This window comes from Anser cygnoides, chromosome 17 (assembly GCF_040182565.1).
Source record: "Anser cygnoides isolate HZ-2024a breed goose chromosome 17, Taihu_goose_T2T_genome, whole genome shotgun sequence".
Lineage (NCBI taxonomy): Eukaryota > Metazoa > Chordata > Aves > Anseriformes > Anatidae > Anser > Anser cygnoides.
This window is the reverse complement of record NC_089889.1, coordinates 13244090-13264798: the sequence shown is the minus strand read 5'-3', so window position 1 is coordinate 13264798 and position 20709 is coordinate 13244090. Positions and strand designations below refer to the sequence as shown.

Sequence of the window (20709 nt, the reverse complement as noted above, 5' to 3'; positions counted from 1 at the left end):
AGGGAACACGGAGTGAGGGATGCGGCTCGTGGATTTGTTTGCAGGTCAGTACTGTCAGCTCATGTCGGGGTTCACCCTTGTGAAGACTTGAGACTGATGTAGGAGGCAGGATAGTGGCATTACTCAGAAGAAGGGGCAAATCCTGCATTCCCAGTTCTGTTAACCAAACAATCTTAGAAGGCTTGGTTACCGCGCTAGGTGTAGTTCACTTCAGGTATTGAATTCGTAGTAATGTGTATATAATTTAGGAATTTAAGTTTGAATAAGTTTGGTAATCCGTCACAGTGTGTAGGAGGTGCATGCACGGGAGCTCCGCAGGCAGGTCCGAACCAGCCTGAAACCTTTGTGCCTGTGCTGGTGAGAGGACAGTGACCTCCGGCACAGTGGCGTGGTGCGGTGAGAAATGGGAGGCTTTCTTAAAACAACCACAGTAGGGAAAAAAACATTCAAAAATAAGGTATTTTCAAATGAAATACTTTGAACAGCTGTGTTACCTTCAGTATTGAACAACACTTTCACATCTAATTGTCTTAATGGATCTTGCAAGGTTTTTTCAATTCCAAGTCAGGCTTTCTTTTCTTTTGCAGAAATGTGTTTTTAACATAGTGAAGAATAAAGTTGAATACTTGTTTAGAGCTATACTCTGTTACAAATATCAAGATATTTTCTATGATTCCGTAAGAAAAAGTTTATTGTTTCACTTTATAAGTTCATCTATAATTTGCATATAATCAAATCGTGGAAGCTTTATCTGAGCCAGTCATTTTGATTAGAGCTATATTTATTGGTTATTCTTTCAGGAGTTAGGCGATTATTATTGCTTATGGGGGGGGGGTTCATAACTACAAAAATTATAGTATGTACTTCTAATTACTGCAATTCAGAGAAAATAAATTTCTTATCAGTCTGTTTTTCCTTAAATTCAGACTATTTGGCTGTGCTGGTAGTGGTGCTTTTAATGATTTCTAACAAGGTCACGTATTGAACAATAACACCTGTAAAAGATTGCAGTAGCCTTCTGAGGGGATGTGCTTTTGTAAGGTAAGCATTTTGTGTGACATGCGATACACAGGAGGCAGAGGTGTAGCACATCGCCTAGGCATGGGAAAGCTCCTAACTCCATCGGAGGAGCAGGGCGTGCTGGTGTCGGCACTCCTGGCTCCTGCAGACTTGCATGCAGCCAGGGCAGACGCCTTTCTTGCTTCTTTTAAGAGGCTGGTTGCTGTCAGAGAAAAGCCTCCTCTCTCCCCCCCCATTTTTTTTAGGTAAAGCTCTCCAGGCCCTGTGAATTATTAAGATCTGCTAGCAGCCAGTTGCTCTTTCTTTGGGAAATTGGCTGTCAGAAGTAGCAAGAGAGCTCTTACGGGTCTCTTTGCTTTTGATTAAGTGGAACAGTTGGATGGGTAACAGATCCCAGATTTTATATGACAGATACTCACTTCTTCACAACCTCTGTGATGAGAACAAATTCCCAGAACTATGCACGTGTATCTACATGCATATGTAGTTACAAGATTTTGCCCTAATCATAGGCATTGTCTGTACACACACACAAATGCGACATAATTTAGATTACAGTAGTTTTTCTCTGCATTTCTTAGAGCACAGAACATTCAAAAATGTTTACGGAGATGGATTTCATACTGGTGGCTTTCTTGCTAAGTAGAATCTGCAGTGATAACTACTTGTCACTTACAATGTGGCATAATTTATATTTGCCACCTATTAATGAGGATATATAAAAACTCCGTAAAATCCTGAAGTGTTGGTTTTGATAATAACCTTTAGAAGAATCAAACAGCATATCCTTCCTTCTCCCTAGAAGACTGTCACTGTATTACATTTTTGACGCAGTTCGTCTGTTTTCGTTATTTTCTAGTGGTAGAAGAGGGTTTCTCCTTAACAAGTCCATCATGTCCATCTGTTATGGACAAATGGATGCACTCGTTCAGTTTTCTGCTCAGGCCATTTTCTACTGTGCTGTGGCACATTCAGTTGCGTGAGGGCAATGAATGTGTATTTATATAGAAAGCTGCTTTTGATTAATGTTTTGAAGCTTTGCTCTGCCTCTTGTTGAAATAAGTTTCCAGCTCTGAGGATTAGGTTACCTGAACTGTTAGCATGTATTCCTGTGAGTCGAGGTACGAGTCAGGTGCTTTGTTAGCCATGGCTTGTAGTCTGTCTTCATCCTCTGCAGTTATGAAGCAGAACAACTGTTAGCAGACTTGCATGTGTGCTGATCCATGGGCTTTACTGGGGTGAGGATAGCTTCCTGCAGTTTGTTTGTCCTTGCATTGTTTGTTTTTGCTGTTTAGTTATGTTATACAAAGGAGTAGCGGTCCTTGAGTTGACCTGGAAATCTACTGCTGGGTCAATCAAGTCACAGTATCTTATAGTAGTGCTATAAGGTAATGTGACTCCAAATTTTGTACCTCCAAAAATTTGTACCTTTTTGAATTTGGTACCTCCAAAATCTTCTACAAAATGCAGAGTAATACGTTGGTGTTTTCTGCTCTGAGTTTTTTTAAAATCGTTTGAATGATTTCAAAAAGACAAATTGAGCAAGGATTTTTTAATCTTTAAAAGTAATAATTTTTTTTTAGCCCTTACATGTAATAGACTGTCAGCAGTTTAAATGATGTGCTGATAACATTCAGAAGAATTAGGTAATGATTTGATCACCAAACTCATGTATTGAAACACAGGAGTTTACCTAGAAAGGAACGATGAAGGCAAAAAGCCTAGGAAATATTACTGAATAAGACAAATAATTTATGGTATTTGTTTTATAGGAACATATTTTGTGTTGAGGTAATGTCACTTTCTGTAAGGTGGGAAGAGATTTTATTTGTTGCATTTGTTGTGATACGAAACACGTAACTTTCAAAAGGATATTGTGTTCTTACTGGACAATTCTGGCCTGTGCCAGTTAAAAAAAAAAAAAAAAGCTGGGAAGACCATGGAAGAATGAGCCTTGTGATTTCAGTGGTGTCTTCTGGACTCTGCTTGGATAAACTTACAGCTGCTATGTGAATATTTTTGATCTTGGGTATTGGAGAACTGAGCTGCGAGGTTCCACCAGAAATGGCCAGTGGTTCAGACTCCAGCTGGTGATCTAGATTAGCAAAGGCTGTTCCTTGCTAGTTACTACAGAAACTGCAGAGTGCTATGCCTGGGGTCATGTCATGGGCTGCCTTGTGCAGGCTGGGGCCAACCGTCTGCAGAGCACTTTGTGGAAGTGGTCTGGGTCCTGATGGATGACAAGTTGAACGTTGGTGGTAATGCCCATGTGCGTAGCTGCCTGCTGCTCTGGGAATGGCTTACAACTTCCGACGAGGAACTTGTGAGACCCCATCTGGAGGACGGGATTCGAGTTGAGCTCCTCAGGGTAAGGAGGAGGCCCTGACCGCTGCTGCTGGCTACCTGCCAGGCGGTTCCGGGGAAGAAGGAAGCAGACTTCTCCGTATTTTCCCAAGCAAAGCAAAAGACAAGCAGAAACAAGGTACCACAAACAGGGAAATTTCACTTAGGTATCAGAAGCTGTTTCTTTTCCCAACAAGGGTGGTTAAACACTGGAACAGGTTGTCTGGAGAGGTGGCAGAATTTGCCTTGTTGGAGATGCTCCAAATTGTGTGGAGCAAATTAATCTAACCTCAGGTTTGGCCCTGCTATGACCAGGGGGTTACAGCAGTTAGCCTCGTGAGGTTTTCAGTCTGAATTATGCTGTGATTCCTTTGCTTAAAGTATTTTTTCGAAGCTAACATCTTTCTTGAGGACTTAAGTGACCCAGAACTGATGAAGATACAGGCCTTCTTTACAGGAAGAAGGTTGCTGATCTCTGTTTTAATACAGGGTTGATTTTGAGAGATTAGATATAATAAGTGAATAAATATTAGAAATTTCTCTAGTTAGTGCTCTCTGCCACAAAGCTTTTGCTTTGAGAAAAGTACCCCCTTTTGTTCAGCTTGACTTGTTTTCAGAAGTAGAAACATTTTCTATAGTATTTCAGTCTTAAAGAAATTCAGGTTCTCAGAATGAAATGCCCTGCATGCTATTTAGAGCAGTTCCAACTTCCATCCATCGATGGTGATGCATTGTGCTCTGACCCCTTTTTATATCCTGAAAAATATTTAGTTATCTTTCTGTAATACAGCGCTGAAAGAAGAATACATTTGCTATTTTCTCTATCCTTTATTCTTGTTTTTTCCTCCTTTTTTTGTGGGCTAAAGTTGCTTTTCATTTGAATTGAGCATTCTAATTTCTTGATATATAACAGTCAAGACTCAAGATGATGTCAATTGAACAAAAAGAGTATTTTATGCCAAGTTGTACAAAAAACATCACAATTAAGACTCAGGGCATTGATCTTCCTTAATTAAATGCTTGAGCAATTCTATACTAGTTTATGGATTTTACCTGGTCCTTTGCCTGAGAGGAACGTATTGTTAGAAGAACTCTTTGTTAGAGCTTAGTGTGATTTTTTTCTTTCTGTGGGAATGTCTGTTGTAGTTGGGTTCAGCTACCAGCCTACCCTCTTCTTGACTGTGATTTGAACATCAGAACATTATACCACTTACTGTGAAACCCTTTGAATAAGGGAGATATTTGTTTGGAGGAGGCCCTGTTCTTAATGAAGGACAGGTGTGTCTTTTTTGGTGGCACTGGGGTGTTCCCGCGTGAGATCCTGGGTGGCTGGCATGCTGAGTAATCCATTTTCCAGCTAGAAATTCTGTTTTAGAAAATCAGAGGAAATAGGTAAGAGGGAGTGAATACTTTGTGAGATATAATCAAGCTATTTTTTTAGCGTGTTATCTGCTTCCTCTCGTAGGAAAATATTTCCTCCAAACTATCATCATATAAAGGTCCATCATGCAATTTTGTATGCTGAAACCAAAGCCAGTTGCATGGGGAAGTGGCTAATTAGGCACAAATGGGATTTAATCTGTCTTATCTTAAATGGCCAGTTCATCCTGTCATGTTTATATGCAGTTGTTAAAGCACAAGTGTAGCATGTTCTAATGCACAAAGTCAGGCCCTGGCTTTGTTGAGCAGAACAGCATTTTCACCAATTTCTGTTGTTGTTCCATGTTACCAGACAGGTTTTGGAGGAGAAATGTCTTGCTAGTTGCAGTAAGATTACATGATATGTGTGTTGGCCATGGAGACTTACTGAAATGATGACGTACGCTGCTGGCCAACCTTCATAATTTTAATATTTTAAAATGCTCGCTGCCTTCCTTGTACTGTGGAAAAACCTCGAGAACATCTTACTGCGACCTTTTTCCTCCTTTGAATTCTCTGTAATGACAATTCAGTTTTCCACGTTTTCCCGTACAGAGCATGAGATCCAAGAGCGCAGCAGCAGGCCCTATTCCAGAACAGGGCGCAGAGAGGGGAGGGGGGCATGGCCACTCAGCTACTGCAGCGTGCCTGTTGTGGACTAAATTCAATTTTCAACTGGGTAAGCAACAGCAGACATCTTAAACTCTGTGTTAGTGTTGTCTTCACCGAAGTGAAGCTGAGATAGGAATAATTGTCTGCTCCGAGAAGATCCCTCAGGGTTAGAGGAGAGAGCCAATGTCCCAGGGCACACACTCCGAGACTTTTGGAGTCCTTGGGAGCTGCAGTCCGAGAGGGATTTTTGCCACTTGCTCAAGAACTTGGGCTCAAGTAGGGGCCAGTGAGCAGCTTGGGAGAGGTGACAAACCCGTAACTGAGCAGGAAATGGTGGCTTGAGATAGCTTCTACATTTTAAGTCATGAAATACACAGTGAAGTGAGTATGCAACATTCCAAATTAACACGAATTAAATGAGAATGTTTGAAGGGTAAGTAAAAAGAAAAAAAAAGTTGAGTGGCTTCTAAATATGTTCTTTTTGTTCTTTTGAGTCTGTTCAAATATTTTTGGAAATGATAGAAAAGGAGGGGGGCTAGGTCTGTGTAACAGCAACCATGTATGTTAAGTGAAGGCAAAATTGAATAATCCCATTTTTGTGTGTTCATGAAACTGTATCTATAGCTACCAAAAAAACAAACGTTTTGGAAAGGCTGAGCAAAAGCTGCACCAGGCGAGGAGGTGAAAGGTTTCCTGTGAGGTAACATGGCAATTGCAAAAACAAGAGTACTGATTAGTGAATCGTGTGTTTGTTTTAGAGAAGCAGGACAAAATATTAGAGAAGCTGGGTCAGGAAAATTGGAGCCATGAGCAGAATCAACTTTGGAATGGAGCCGTAAGAAAACCTCAAACTGTTTGGATCATTCGTTATATAGAAGGAAACTTGGAGCTGTGACCAGAATTGCTATTTCTTGTTGCTTGATTTCAGCTCTGTTCAAGGAACTGGAAAGAATCTGAGGATGTGGCCATAATCTCTCTTTCTGTAATTAAAATCTTCTGAAGGTGATGTGCCTAGGATTGATTTTTATTAGGCATTATGCTTTCTAAAGGCAAAATGTGCAAGTAAAACTGGGTTCAAGTCTGGATCCATATTGCTATGTTAAATAGATGAATAGCTTAAGAATGCTTTTGTTAAAATCTGTGATTACTTGGGTATCATTTGTGCCTTGGAGGATGTTGGAATGGTACGTTGGGTAAAGCACGACACTTAAAACTAGAGAGCTATTGTGTTTCATTGTCAGACAGCTTCCAGCAGAGCCTGTGGGCTGTCACGTTCTTTGTGTTTATGTTGCTCCTTGCAATTAAAAAGTAAAAAAGGAAGGTACTTCCTGAGCTTCAAACTCTTCTTGTCCTCTTAAACCATTCCAAGAATTGTGCATTTGAAAATATTATGATTAGTAACATGAGTGTTTACTAGGGGAAAGAAAAGTTAGATCATAGTGCTTTATATGCGTATAATGCGTTTTTCTTCAAATTAGATTCACTTATAATTGCGTAAGGGTCACAAAACTAAAAAAAAAATAAATTACTTTGTTGCTGTGACCCACAGAACAGCTTCAAACAGTTCTGCTGAGCCTTCAAAATAATCATATGCTGTTTAGGAAAAGTAGGACAAAAGACCCCTTCCTTTTACTTCTATTAATATGCGTTGATTGTCTTCCAGAAGACACTTACAGGTGATGCTGTGGGTAATGTTTAAAGCAGAATCTTCACTCCAAAACCAGAACACAGTAAGCACAGCCAGTATTTAGAAGAGGGCTTAGGCTCTTTCTCTTCCTCTGTTCCAGCTTTCTTCAGCTATTTTGTTTCTCAGAATCGGTTTCTCATTATAGCTGTAATGTAGCATTGTGAAACTCCAGTGGAAAACAGTAAAACGTGGAGCAGTGTGCCTGTTTTTCAGAACCTAAGGTAGGGAAAAGCTCGAAATGTATGTTTGGGTAATAACGCTTCTCAGTCTCACACTTAGAGGAATTCTGAATGTACACAGTGGGGTTAGTGGTGGTGATTTATTGTTTGCTTTATCTCTTTTCTGTAGGTAAGCTTTAGATGAGCTATCTAGGGAATGTTCCTGTTACAGATTGAGACATTTGTTGCACTTGGCTTTATGAACCATGGGTAGTATCTGTTGTCCTTCTTTTGGTTTCAGAAAACGCTGTAAAAACTTGGTGTTGAGACAGTAGAAAGCACAAAAACAAATACGATGGCAAAACTTCAAATACCTTGTAAACCTAAGCTAACTAGTGAAAGGGGGGAGAAAATATTTGTTCTGATTTAATATCGTCTGAAACTTCCCTAAACCTTTGATTAAGAGGAGCCAGTCATTTATCTGGCCGCAAGAATTAAGAGGTCTTGGTGTGATTGTATATCAAATTGATTCATTTTTGTTTGCTGGACAACACTGAAAATTAATTTCATAATTTATTGTTTAGATGGAAGGATAACAGTTCTAAGTCATGGAGTTCAAGAGTTAAGTTTATCTGAAATGCATGGATTGCTTCTGAATTTCTTGATATTCTGCTTTTTTTAGTGGTGCAAATTTAGGTTAAATGTCAAGCAGTGTTTTCAGATCTTACGAACAATGTAGTTACTTCTATAGGAAGATGCAAGGAAGCAATTTAAAAAGTTTACTCATTGTTCTGCAGGCAAGAGGGTATACAGCAGCTAATAACTATTGACTCTAGAGCCTTTGGGTGTGGAGGGTGGTTCTGAATGATCTTTAATCAAATGCAGGTTAACCCTCAGGATGGGAAGGAAAGAGAATATTCTTACTGAAAGAGAACAAATAAGTACAAGTGATGCTTTGTTTTTCAGCAAATAAGACACTTTATAAGACTAAAATGCAAGTAAACTAACCTAATGTAACATTTAAGATCTTTTTCCTCATTAGATGAAATAGTTTGTAGCAGCTGTAAAAAAATATGCACCTAATCAAGTTGATGCTGTGTTCAGTTAAAGACAAATCTGTAATTTTCATAAATTGGCATGTTTGCATGCACATTGCAAGTAGTATGCTGCACTCCTTCATTTTAAGCAATTAGTATTCTCTTAAGGTTCACGAACCAAAAAGCATGGTTAAAGAGGTGAAACCATGAAGTGCAGAATGTAGTCACACTTTTAAAATATCACTGACAATTGAAATGCTAACGGTTCTTGGGTGGAACATGATAAAAAGTCAAAGTCATACTCTTTAAACTTGGCCCTTGATTTACGTATGGTTGTGAGGCAGTAGATTTTGCTGCCTTCTTTGTGTTTTTCCCCATTTTCATCTTAGTGGTGACTGAAACATTCTTATCAATTTCTTCTTTCTTTAAGCTACAAATTAGTGTAAATTAATCACAGTTAATGGATGCTTCTGAAGGAAGCACTTCTAGGATGGATGGCTTTTGTGTGTGCTTAATATGTTGATACTTGTCGAATAGACTGCCTCATACTGAGTGTTCTCCGAGTAATGGAAGATGAGAGGGTGAGGGAATTAAATCTCCATTTATTCAGTGGCTTATTGTTTCTGTTTTGTCCCTGAAAACCCGTGCAAGATTAATTAATGGGTGACAAACAGCTTGGCTTCAGATATCTATCTGAAATAAATGATGTATTTTATAGCTCATGATAAATTTATTATAGCATTAGCAATAAAAAGAAATGAAATAATGCAAAATTGACAAACTCCAAAATTTCCAGCATAATAATGATAAAGGCACAAAGAATTGTTGCAAAGTTGCAATACTGCTTTTCCAATCAAGAGCATTTAGCTCTTAATCACTGTCATCCTAGCAACCTCTGCACTGTGCCCTGCTTTTCAGGAGGAAGGCAAAGCAAACAAGCACGGGGGAGGCTGCTGTGCTGCTGAATGTTATCTTCCTTGTAACAGCAGAAATAGGGAGTTTCTTGCAAAGCACGACAAAATATTGCAACAGAAAATGGCCTCTTTAAGGTCTCTGTGGATGTTTGGAGGAAAAGTTTGTTATGCATTACAGCCTTTTGCTGCCAAAGCAGAATTGCAGTACCTTAGACATTAATGCAGTTGGGTTTGAGTCCTTTAGGCGGCATAGAAACAGGATAATGTATTAGTAATTATGATGTGTGTTACATATGTAGCTTACTTAGACTTTTTTAGGCAGGGACATGGTGTTTATGGCACATGAACCCTAATTTACCAACATGTATATTTCAGAAATTCTGCTTAAACGGTGATCGATTGTGCCATTAATTTTGTTTCCATGAACCTGTTTCCCCCTAAGCCTGTATTCCCACAGGCAGTACTGGAAATCTTAACGTGCTCTTGCCTCCTGAAGGAGATGCTTCCAGCCACGTCTTCAGGATCATCTTAATTTGAAACTAATCTCCTTCCAAAAGCCACAGGGAATTAAATCTCCCCCCCTTGCCTCCAGATGTGCTTTTCTACCCCTGTCTTTGTCACCGTTTGTGGCTGCAGGTCGCAGACGTCTGCGGGCTCGTGGTTTCTGACAGAAACTGAGCAGTGGTGTCAGAGTGGGGGTGACAATGGAAGAGACACGGGGAGGAAAAAATGATGGAGAGAGGGGTCAGGCTGTATACGGCGAGGAGCAAATGTCACAGTAATGATGGAATGCATACGCAGGCTGTGTTGTGACATGGATATTAAGCCGTAACGTTGTAGGCCTCAGAATGCCCTGAGGGCCTTCGGTGCAGCTGCCTCTCAGCGAAGACAGGAGGCCAAACGCTTGTGCAGCATTCTCACAAAGCCTCGTCACTCTGCTTGCCCAGAACATCTTTCAGTACCTTCGTCCCTGCTGGACTGAAGGCTTTTGTGCTCTGAGGGAGACGACCTTAAACATGAATTGTTAAAAACATATAGCATGGAATTCCAGGCCATCCTGAAGAGAGAGCCACGTGCAGCGTAAGTTGGGGCCTAACCTGTTGTAGGCGATGCCCAGGCTGAGTCCACGGGGCTGCCTGAAGAAAATTGCAGAAGCCAGAATTTAACTGGGCAATTTTTTTTTATTCTGTATTTTTAAGAAACTAAATTCTCAGCTTTTATTCTGTCAGATAAGTGGTGTTTTTAGGTAAGTGTTTATTTGCTTTTGTGGTTCACTTCCTCTGCCATTTCTGTGAGGTTTCTATATAAACATGATGAACACCTTGAAACACTATGTGTAGTCTAGGAAGAATAATGAATCTAGGTAAAAATTAACTAAGGGATGAGAGGTTTTAAAACAAAAACCCTCCAAAGCCCAAACTACAGTCATCTGTGCAGTTACAGATAAAAAATTCATGATTACTTGTTTTCTTTAAGTATTGGTTATATGCATGTGAGTTACTTCTTTGTGGAAGTTGAAGCGGTGCAGTTGAAAGAAGGGCCTTGTTATTAGTGATTTCAATATAAATGTTGGAAGAACATCAGAGTGCTAAATCCAATTGATTCATTTTCTGACAACCTGTTTAAAGTTGTACCGTCACAGAACGGTGCATCTACAAGTAGGTAGTAACACGTTTGATTAAAGATTAGGACTTTTATTAGAGGCCTTAATACAGCCACAAATAATAGGCTGTAGATATGGTAATGTATTACGTTACTAAATTGTAGCTATGCAGCAGGGAAGATGATACAGGCGTGTTTATGTTCTTACCTGCAGTAGATTAAACACTGCTTTTCTGTTCAGGCATTGATACCATCTCAAATACTGCCTTTTCTTTTCCAGGATGTTTGCACAGAATCGCAGTAACGCTTTCCCCCTTTTTTTGTGCCGGTGTTTATGTGGTGGGTTCCACAAGTATTCACCTATCTCGGTGCTGGTTTCACTGATGAAGTGAGATGGGATTGTGGCAGCATACATGTTGCCTTGTTCTGGTTTTTAATCTGATAGTGTTCATGCTGACACCTCAGGCACACCCCGTGTTTGCCGTTTGTAGCATTTTCCTCACATGGTAGTCTGAGGATCTCAGAGGTGTTCAGACTTCCATAGAGGGATAGCGATCATCAGTCAGGGAGAAACTCTCTTCACTGAAATTTGAAGTACGTTTTGCTCCTGCCTTAAGCGTTGAGCAAGCACGACTGGGTCACATTTCCTTCTGAGAGAAGCTTATGCATGTCTCCGAGACCTTTGCTCACGATTTCAGCAGACCTGCATGCAGATTAAATCGAGAGCAGATCCTAGTCCACGCCTCTACCAAGGTATGTAATTCCTGCCGCTCTTGCAGGGTGACATACACAGCAGCCATTATCAGATGGTGTCTGCGCACATGAGGATGTAGGTGGTTTCTGCTCACTAGAAATTTTGTACTGCTCCTGATCCAGAAGCTATCTGTAGTTGCTTCTTTTTACTGCCTCTCAAAGAGAGAGAGAACAGGAATGGCCAGCGTTCGAGTCTGTGGTCATACAGCTGCACACTGGCGTTCTCGTTTGTCTGATATTACGGCCAGAATGTAGATAGACTCGGGGTGTGTCTGAAATTCCTGTAAAGAATCTAGTACAGTAAACATCAGTCATTTTGCCTGATGTTACAACAAATGTTTTAGGGTGCTTTAATAAAAGAACTATTTTTCTTTCTCTGACCATAAACAGTTTTTTTTAAGGTTAAAAAGCAAAAGAGACCTAAGTCTTCTAAATTGTAAGGTTTATTGTAACTTCCAGTACATCCGAATTTTGAAGTAATTGATGGTGTTTTGTGCAGAAATGTCACGGCAGGTTTTCTGAATTCTAAACAGAAGTCAGACAAGTGGTGTTTCACTGATTGAGGACTCTTAATTTGCTAAACAGAAAACCCCTATGCTCTAGCAATAACTATGCACCCTCACTTGGTTTTGAGTTGGCTGAAAATTATTGCAGAAATACTGAGAATAAAACTAGATTTGCTGCAGGCTAGCAGCTTGCTTGGATGGATGCTGTTCGGTGTGCTGTTACATGTTACTAATTGAACAAAGTTAAAGATGAGCATTGGTGGAGAATGTATGAGAGGTTATAATTCTTCAGGCTCCTCTCACTTGTTCCAGTCAAATTTGAATCTAAGACCCCAAACCCCATTTTATTGTAAGTGATCCTATCGCTTATTTAATGACTAGCCTTTTACACGTATGTGTATTACTCATGTATCTGAAAATTTGTTTGGGAGAGGGGGGTTGGTTTTTGGGGAGAGGCGTTCTTAGGTTTTGCTTTTAAGGTGGATGAATTTGTACTGTTTGGCCTTTGTAAATCTGCACTAACACTCACGAATCTTGAGTTTTTGTTAAAGTCATGACCATATGAACAAGAGGAAAAGGAACAAAAGAAAGGGTTTCTCATTTTTATTTTAGAGCCATACCCAATGCTTCCTAACATTTTAAATCTTTTTAAGTAGTAAGTCTTGAACCACAATCTTTTTCTGCATTATGATTGTTTCCTTTAATAAACGCTCAAAGTAGAAAATATTCCATTGCCTTGCAGGAGGAAAAAAAAAGTAATAAAACCACCACCCAAAACACAAGAAACAAACAAAAAACTTCTGAAGTGAAAAACAAAAGCAAGCCAAACTGTTCTCATTTGAAGCATTAGTTTCTATTTCCTTGTGGTTCTAGCTTAAAGTTGTAGATAATACAGGATATCCAGTGTGGTTTGGGGGAATAACAGAGTAAAATTTCCCAGTACTTTGTTCAAAACCTTGTTTTCTGTTCGTAAATGTTAAAATATTTTAAGAATGTTCTTTATTTAATTTACTCTGCATTTTTCACATGGGTATTTTGCTGCACAGTAACTGCAACTATGTCTTTAAATATAAGTGGTTTTGAATTCTAAAAAGTTAGAGGTCTTGTTTTTTGAAAATCAAACCGTTCCAGATCATTTTTAACCTAGATATTTCAAATGTGATTTGGTTTGATAGAAACAGTTCTGTGAATGCTAACTAGAAAATATATCATCCCTCTGGGCAGATGCCATTAAATAAACATGTGTTCACTACTACATAAGAATATTATTTTTTCTAATGTGGCATATGCATGACAAGCACAGAAGGCTTAACTGTCAAACTTGAAAAAATATCTGTATAGCTAATTCTGTGCTTGCTCTTAAACTAGCTTTTGCATATGCTGTAAGTGTTGTTTTTCTGCATAAAATTCTTTACTTTTGCTTTTAAATATCCATTATAATACCGGAACTATAATAAGCCACAAAGTAATAGAACAGCACTGAACCCCCCTCAGGGAAATTCTTTTAAAGTAGCATATATGCTGCTCTAAATCACATGCCATTATAGCACCTGACAGTTGTCAGTATCGCTCCTGATTATTTTGATTTTATGGAATAATTTTGGAGAACTTTCTCCTCTTCAGCCATTTTGAATTGGAGGAACAAAGTCAAGAAAAAAATCCCCACCCTCTTCTCTGAAAATGAGCTCAGTTGCACTGCATTTCAGAAAATGTAAATTCTCTTGGTTTAGCTCATCCTGAAGAGCTCACCCTTTTTTTAAAAAAAATAGTCTTTTAAAATAAAACACATTTATTTTGCTTCTATGCATTTTCTGGCCCGAATGAACAAGCTAGAAGAGGCGCAAGGCTTGCTTGATATAAAGATGTTTAACTCTAAAGCCAAGACTTTTAAATATCTTCTATTAGTATTACCAACAACCTGCCAGAGTGAGAGCAGGGCAGAAATCCTCTGTGGTTAAATAATCAGATTCTCGTTTTAGCTGTTGAAAATGGGCTGCTTCTAAATCAAAGTTACTGGATTATGATGTTGTGTTGTGTATGCTGATGAATGTATGCAGCAGTACTCTGCTGGGATGTAATAACGTTAATTTTTCAAAAGTGTTGCAATTTACATTGAAATTAATGAGAAGAAGGAAAACATCTTTCAGCTACTCAGATCTGGGCAATTATAGGTGGTGTTTTTCTTCTGTTAGGTTTTGTTCTCTTCTGGGGCTTTCCTTGCACTGGTTCATGAGGAAGTGGGAGTTCTGTTCCTTCTGCTTGTCCTCTGGCTCCCCTGCATCGGACTGGGGCTGTAGGGTGGGGAAGGAGTGAGCATGGCGTCCCTGGGGAGCAGCAGCAGGTGAAGGAGCCCTGCAAAAACTCCAATCCGTGCTCTGTCCTCATTCCTCACCTCCTCTTTCCGTCTCCTTGAGTTTTTTTCCTCATGTGCAGCCATGTGAAAATACAGCATTTACTTTGGGCCACTGAGAAGAAGCTGTCGTTATGAGCGTATGAAAAAGTTTGCATTTTGGGCGTTTGACGTTAAAGGCTTGCCCAGCGGAGTTGTTGGTAAGCCACTAGGAGCTGGTAGGTAGGTCTGTGCTTGGGACGAGCTGAGGGAAGAGAACTGGTTCTGGAAAAGAAATTCTGGCTAAGAAATACAAAAATTTGGTGAAGATGGTCTTTAATCTTTGCAGAAATTCTGCCCATTTTTTTCGTCATCTACACTTCAGTTTGCTTTGTATCCTAAGTAGCAAACACCCGAGTACCAAATTCAGCAGCAGATACTAGTTTTGTCTGTTTTTTGGGCAGGGAGATGAGTGGTTTTGGTGTGTCTTGAGGAGTTGTCAGGATTCAGTTATGAAATTTACCAGGCCAAAGACCTCAGAAAATCACCTTGATTCAATGTGCCCTGTCTCTGCTGGCTGCTAGGTGCCATCTCTGCTCGCTTGGCAAAGGTCTGTGAGCACGGGGCAGGCAGCATGGCAGGGGGAGAGCTGCTTCTGAGGCTGCATGGCAGGAGCAGAAGGAAGCGATCGCTTTCAAAGGGTCCATTGTAAACTTAAATAGAATTGTCAATAAAGATTACATTATTGTGTCTTCCTTTCCCAGATGTGGTACAACAATTATCAAATTATTTTGACTGCCCAGTTCTATTTAACTAACCAGTCCTGTGTCCAGAGAGTTGGAGAAAATGGGCACCTGTCTGCGGACTGGGCGCTGGCACCCACGGGTGGCGTGCCACTGGGACATGACTCACGGGTTCTTCGCAGTTGAAGGTCTTGGACCCCCTAGGCAGTCTCTTCTAACGCCCCAAGTGAACCGGTTTTGGTCACAAATTCATCTCTGACTCATTACAGAGCCAAAAAGTGATCCAGCAAAATTAGGTTGCTTAAAAGCTTTGCTCAGATGATGGACAACAAAAGTAACTCCGTTAACAGAAGCTGGTGGTTAGGGTGGCCTGCAGTTCATGGGAAACACCTATCAGCCGTGTATTGTGGCCTGATAAGCAACAACTGGCTTTTGATTTTAAAGTACTGGGTTTCCCTAAACTCAGGAAAAACAGTGCTCAAAAATAAACATAGCATGTTGGTGCCTGGGTTCGGTTGCTTGTTGTGAGTCCTGTTGCATCTTTTAATAGGTTTTGAGAAGTCAGGGCCTTTTGATGCTTTAGATATATGGTTGATTACTTTAAGTTGTTTTTTTTTAACTCAGAATTGCATGAGAATCTGTATATGTTGTAGATTTTTCTAAGTAGTAATCGCAGGGCCTACTTAACTAACTCCATATGGCCAAAAGCATGTAGTCAGCCTTTAAGTGGGACAAAGAGTGTTGGAGTCTTAATGAAATATGCAGTAATCATCAGGGCTGTGTTAGCTCTTTACATTATTTCACACTGCCGCCTTGAAACAAAGAACAGGATGTGGCACATTTAATGCTTTCCCCTTGAGAATCAGTTGGAGTAAAGTTCAATTTTTAATTCAAAAGGCAAGGAAAGCTGTTACGGAATTAAAGATGTGGATGCTGCCCAGATGAGCTATAAATAACTGATCCATGAACAGCAAAACCTCTCTAATGCTCAAGTACAGATAAATGCACCCCCCTGCAACAGCATACTCATCCTCATACTCATCCTTTCTCTCAGATCTTTTTTTTTCCCCCGCTACTTTAGCTATAAAAAATGATAACCAGTTAAATTGAGCCAAACTGGGAGGTAGAAATAAGAATCGTACCTTGCAAATATAATTGCAATAGTCTCTAGTTTCGTTGTTAAATGAACCTTTTCCTTGCTGGATATTTTGCTATTGGCACTTTGTGTGGTCTTGTGTGACAAAACATTTGATGCTCGTGCCTACTGGGGTGTGCGTGCAGCCTGCGCTGCGCGATGCTCTGCGGCTCCCATCGTTACGTCTGCAGTGAATATCTCTCTCCAATTTACTGCTTAGCTTTGGGTGCTGAGCTTGTGTGGCCGACAGTTCTGCTAAATTTCGAGGCATATCAAAGAGGTTTTGAAACCACTTCTGTCTGTTCCACTAGGACTTTGTAGCTAATGTCAAAATTGGCTCTGCTTGTTTCAGGAATCTAAAAATGTGGGATAGGTGAGCCAGCAAATAGGACTGTATTCTTTGACAGTAATTCTTGGGTTGTGTGCCAGAATCAGGCTAATGGTACTGCAGTACCTTTTTGACTGGTGAATCTGCAATTCCTTACCAGTAAGATCATGGAAGGATGCCTCTTGCCAGCAGTCTGCAGGGAGATCCTCCCGACCAATTTGCCTATGGCTCTTGTAGATGTTGGATCCCCTGCTGCCCTCCTTGGTATTTCTAGCTGCTCAGAAGACAGCTAACTCAGACGGTAGGTGTACTCCTCTGTTAAAAATAACATACCAAAGAGCAATAGTTACTGTAGGGTAACTATTCTCTTTTGGCAGAACTCCCAAAGTAAAAATGTTGTTATTGTATTGAGGTAATATTTCAATCTTGATAGATTTGAAATTGCTTTTGAGCTTCCTCCCTCCCATTCTGTTGTTTGGATTAAAATGTATTCTGGTATCCACTGGGCAGCCAGCCAGTACTAAATTAACAGCTTCCACTGAAAAGCCTTTGTGTGTTCCAAGGTTTCAGCGCACGCTTGTTTGACATGAATATCGCAGAGTGTGGAAGGTATCGTTCCGAAGCATTATGAGTACTTCATGTAGTTTTTTATTTTGTGTTTGAAATTGTCTGTGGAGCTTTCTGTAATATTTCCATGAATAGTGAATCTATTTGAAAATTGATTTAATATTTTAAAGGGTGGTGAAGACTATAAGACAACTTTTGTGTGTGTGTGTGTATATCTACATCTTCCTTTGATACATGGAAGTAAGTTTAATAAACAACTACAGGATGATGCCTGTCACTTCCACATCTTTTTCACAACTTAGGGTTTAAAAATGAACCAAACTAAAAGAGAACTCATTTTTCCCATTAGTTAAGCCTAGGTAAATTTGCTTCTGTAACTTTTACCAAAATGGCTCACTTACAAGTACCTGTTTATACCCTTTGGTGTATCTCCCATATTTCAGTAACCTCTGCTTCCAAAATATTTCTCAATGTGTTTAGTGAAACAGGTAAATAACCCTGTTCTTTAGCATATCACTTAAGCATGTACTTTAATCCTTTTCTCACTTAGTATCTCATTTCATAATTACTAGTAAGGGGTTCAGACATCTCAAAAATGCCTCAGTCACTGCGTAGACAGCATTTGGCTGTGTTTGTTACAGGAAAGCATCACTGCTATTTTGAGCTGATCACTTCTTGTAAGTGAGAGCTGCTAAGAATTAAGCAAGGAGTAGGTTCAAAGAAATTTTCATTAATCTTGTCGGTACTTTTCTATTGCCATCTTATTTGCTTCTCCAATTTGGGGTTGGAGGATGGTGTCCCAGTACTACCAGCAGACACGACACCGCGTGCGAAACTTCGGCTACAAGTTGTGAACCTGGAATCCTGCAACAGAAACGGGCTGTGTGTGTTGGGGGGCATCTTTAAAGACCAAAGTGGTGATTTAATCTAGTTGTATTTCATAGACATCTGCCTGTTGCTATATCTTTTTAATGTTGTTGTTCATATCATTCATACAGTTATGATTTTTTTCTAACCATATCTGATGTCAATTAATATCTGGGACTGAGTGTTGTTGACGTAAGGTGTCCTTGGCTGAGGACGCAGGACAGGGAGAGAACATCTTGAGGGTTCTGAGCTTCTGGAACAGTACGAGGAAGGAGACACTATCAGTTAATTAGGATCTTAGTGTTTCGAACACTGAGTATGAACAATGCTTGCGAGGTTGCTGGGTACACGTATGTGCTAAATATTGTCCTTAACCTTGTCTCAGAAGCCACTCGTGGCACCCATGGGCGTAGCAGTGCTACGGCTGTGATAGCTGGCTCGAGCTACTGCTGGCAGCGTGCAGTGGAGCAATGCAGTAACTGAAGTCTGGGGCTAATCTGTGACTGATAGTGTGTTAAAAGGCATTTTAAAATATATAGAGACCAGGAGTAAGTTGAGTGGGGTAGATTTGTCTTAAATACAGAATAAATATATCATTCCAGTGACACCTTGTCAAAAGAAAAGACATTCAAAGCAGTTCTTGTGAAAAGCAAAAAAAAAATGACAGTAGTGAGAACATAAAGTATATATTGCCTTACAGATTTGCTGAGAATTCTTTGCAAATTTGTCAGGGGTGAGGAGGATTTTAGGTATAAAATGCTGCTTTACCAAACTTGTTTTCCCATTGCAGTATGTGAGTCTTCTGCTTTATGTTGAGAGAGATTCCAGCAGAAATTAAGTACTTGTTAAATAATTTGTCTGTCTCTTTTGCTGTTCTGTCTTGAAAATGATCACCAGTTGTGGTGAAATTGTTTCACATCTTTAAAGGTAGGAACTTAATGTGTTGACTAGTTAGGTTCTGGTAAGTTTTGTCATTTGGTTGATTTAAATATTGCATAAGTAAATGAACATAATTTTCCAGAACTATCCATGCTGACCTAATTTTAATTCCTTTCTGAAGTCACTGGTAAAGCCTGCCACTTCCATGGCTCAAAGATGTGGAAATGCAGGTTAAATGCAGCAGTAGTGGCTTTGTTTATTTACTTCCTAAATTTATTTTTAACTAAGAGGTGGTGCAATTTAGAGCTGTAGATCCTCTGTAATAATTGTTAGAAGAAAACCTGCATATTTACAATTTGAATATGCTAATGCTTCAATGTGATGATAATGGAAGGAAAAAAAGAGCTTACATATTGCTTATTTGTAAAATCAAAAAAAATTTTGCTTCTCACTATACTTTCTGCGAAGTACTAGTGAAGTCTTCATGCATCTGTAGAATTAAGTTTATGGGAAAGAGGCACTGCTGTGATCCTATTGAGAACTAATTCTTCAGATGGTGGCTCAGAGCAAATGGATCTAGCTATTAAATGGGGATTATCCCCATATTTGCTACCCTGTTTAAACAACCTCGATAAGTTTTGTAGAAACTTAAGTTTATTATATCTGGATTTTTAAGCCAGCAGACTAATATCTAGAGTAATTGTAAAGTTTTCTGCTTTAAGGTGAAGGCATTTTATAGGTTATATGGATATCAAATAAGCAAGGAGGAAAGCGTAAAAGAAAACAAATCTGATTGTCAGTAATGTTTATCACTGATCTTTTGATTGTTTGATAATTCCTTTTGACCAGAATAGGGAATATGTACTACAGTAAATATTCAACAAGATACATTTCTGGTCCCTTTATTTTCTCCTTGGGGGAAAAAATAAGCAAAATCCAGCCTTTCAGTAATTTTCTGCTGGAAGCCTCATTTGCTGTCAGATTAGGTTTAAGTGTTACAAGCTAGTGGAGTGCTTTGGCCAAGAAAGATCAAGCTGAGCAGGGCTGCCAGCTTGATGTGGTATTTCAGATGGGGACTTCTCATTGTTAATTTACAGCTTAAACGTGAGCTCTGTGACTGGTATTTAGCAATGATGGGAGTGTTTGTGTATCAATTTAGGAGTTGCTTTTTGCTTCTGTAGCATGACCAAGTCAGCAAGGTACGGCTTTTTTTGCTTCCATCCTTTGTAGGTGAGGATTTCAGGGAGTAATTTATCATATGTATAAAACCAGCTGATTTTTGACTACACAAAGAACACATACAGTTCTTGCAGGCAGTCTATTGGGTATATAGGTGAATGTGTGTATTTGTGTCACAAAAATTTTTGACAAAGGCAAAATGTCCTTTACAGCATTTACTTGTCGGTTAAGACATCCTGGCAACAGATTTTTACTTCGTTTTTCTCTTGCATTTGTTAATGATCTCACAGATTCCCCAGCTTAGTCAGTCAGCATCCTGGATTGCTTGTTAAATTTCTGGAGTGTCCAGTGGAGATGGTTTGATGTACGTGAAAGGAGGCTGTGGCCTAAGGCAAGCACAAAAGGACGAAACACTTCACTGCTGCGCGAGCGGTATCTGAAGCTAATGCACGGCGACGTGGGCTGCATGGTCAGCCAGAACAGAGTTTCGGCTTAGGGCATGCGAAGATTGCTGGGATCACAGTGTCAGCTCTAATTTCAATTAAGTCTTTGCAAAGAGCTCCGTGCGTAGGTCCTTCTGCTTGACAGCTAAGGTCTTTCTTTCAGGATGCATAAATAGATGGCTGTTATT

General features: G+C 39.7%; 1 protein-coding gene across 4 annotated transcripts in view; it reads left to right on the top strand.

The window, feature by feature from the left end:
• The window catches only part of MED13L (mediator complex subunit 13L), a 191383-nt gene that overhangs the window by 57711 nt on the left and 112963 nt on the right, over window positions 1-20709 (top strand). Inside the window, exon 1 of one of the 4 annotated variants that reach the window (XM_066978767.1) lies at window positions 6476-7302. The exons of 2 other annotated variants lie outside the window; for them this stretch is intronic. Coding sequence is in view for 1 of the 2 variants with exons in the window: in XM_066978765.1 (XP_066834866.1) it covers window positions 11500-11545 (46 nt within the window). In the remaining variant the exon portion in view is untranslated. Of the gene's footprint in view, window positions 1-6475; window positions 7303-10432; window positions 11546-20709 lie in introns of those variants that run through there. One more of the 4 variants, XM_066978765.1, reaches the window with a different exon arrangement.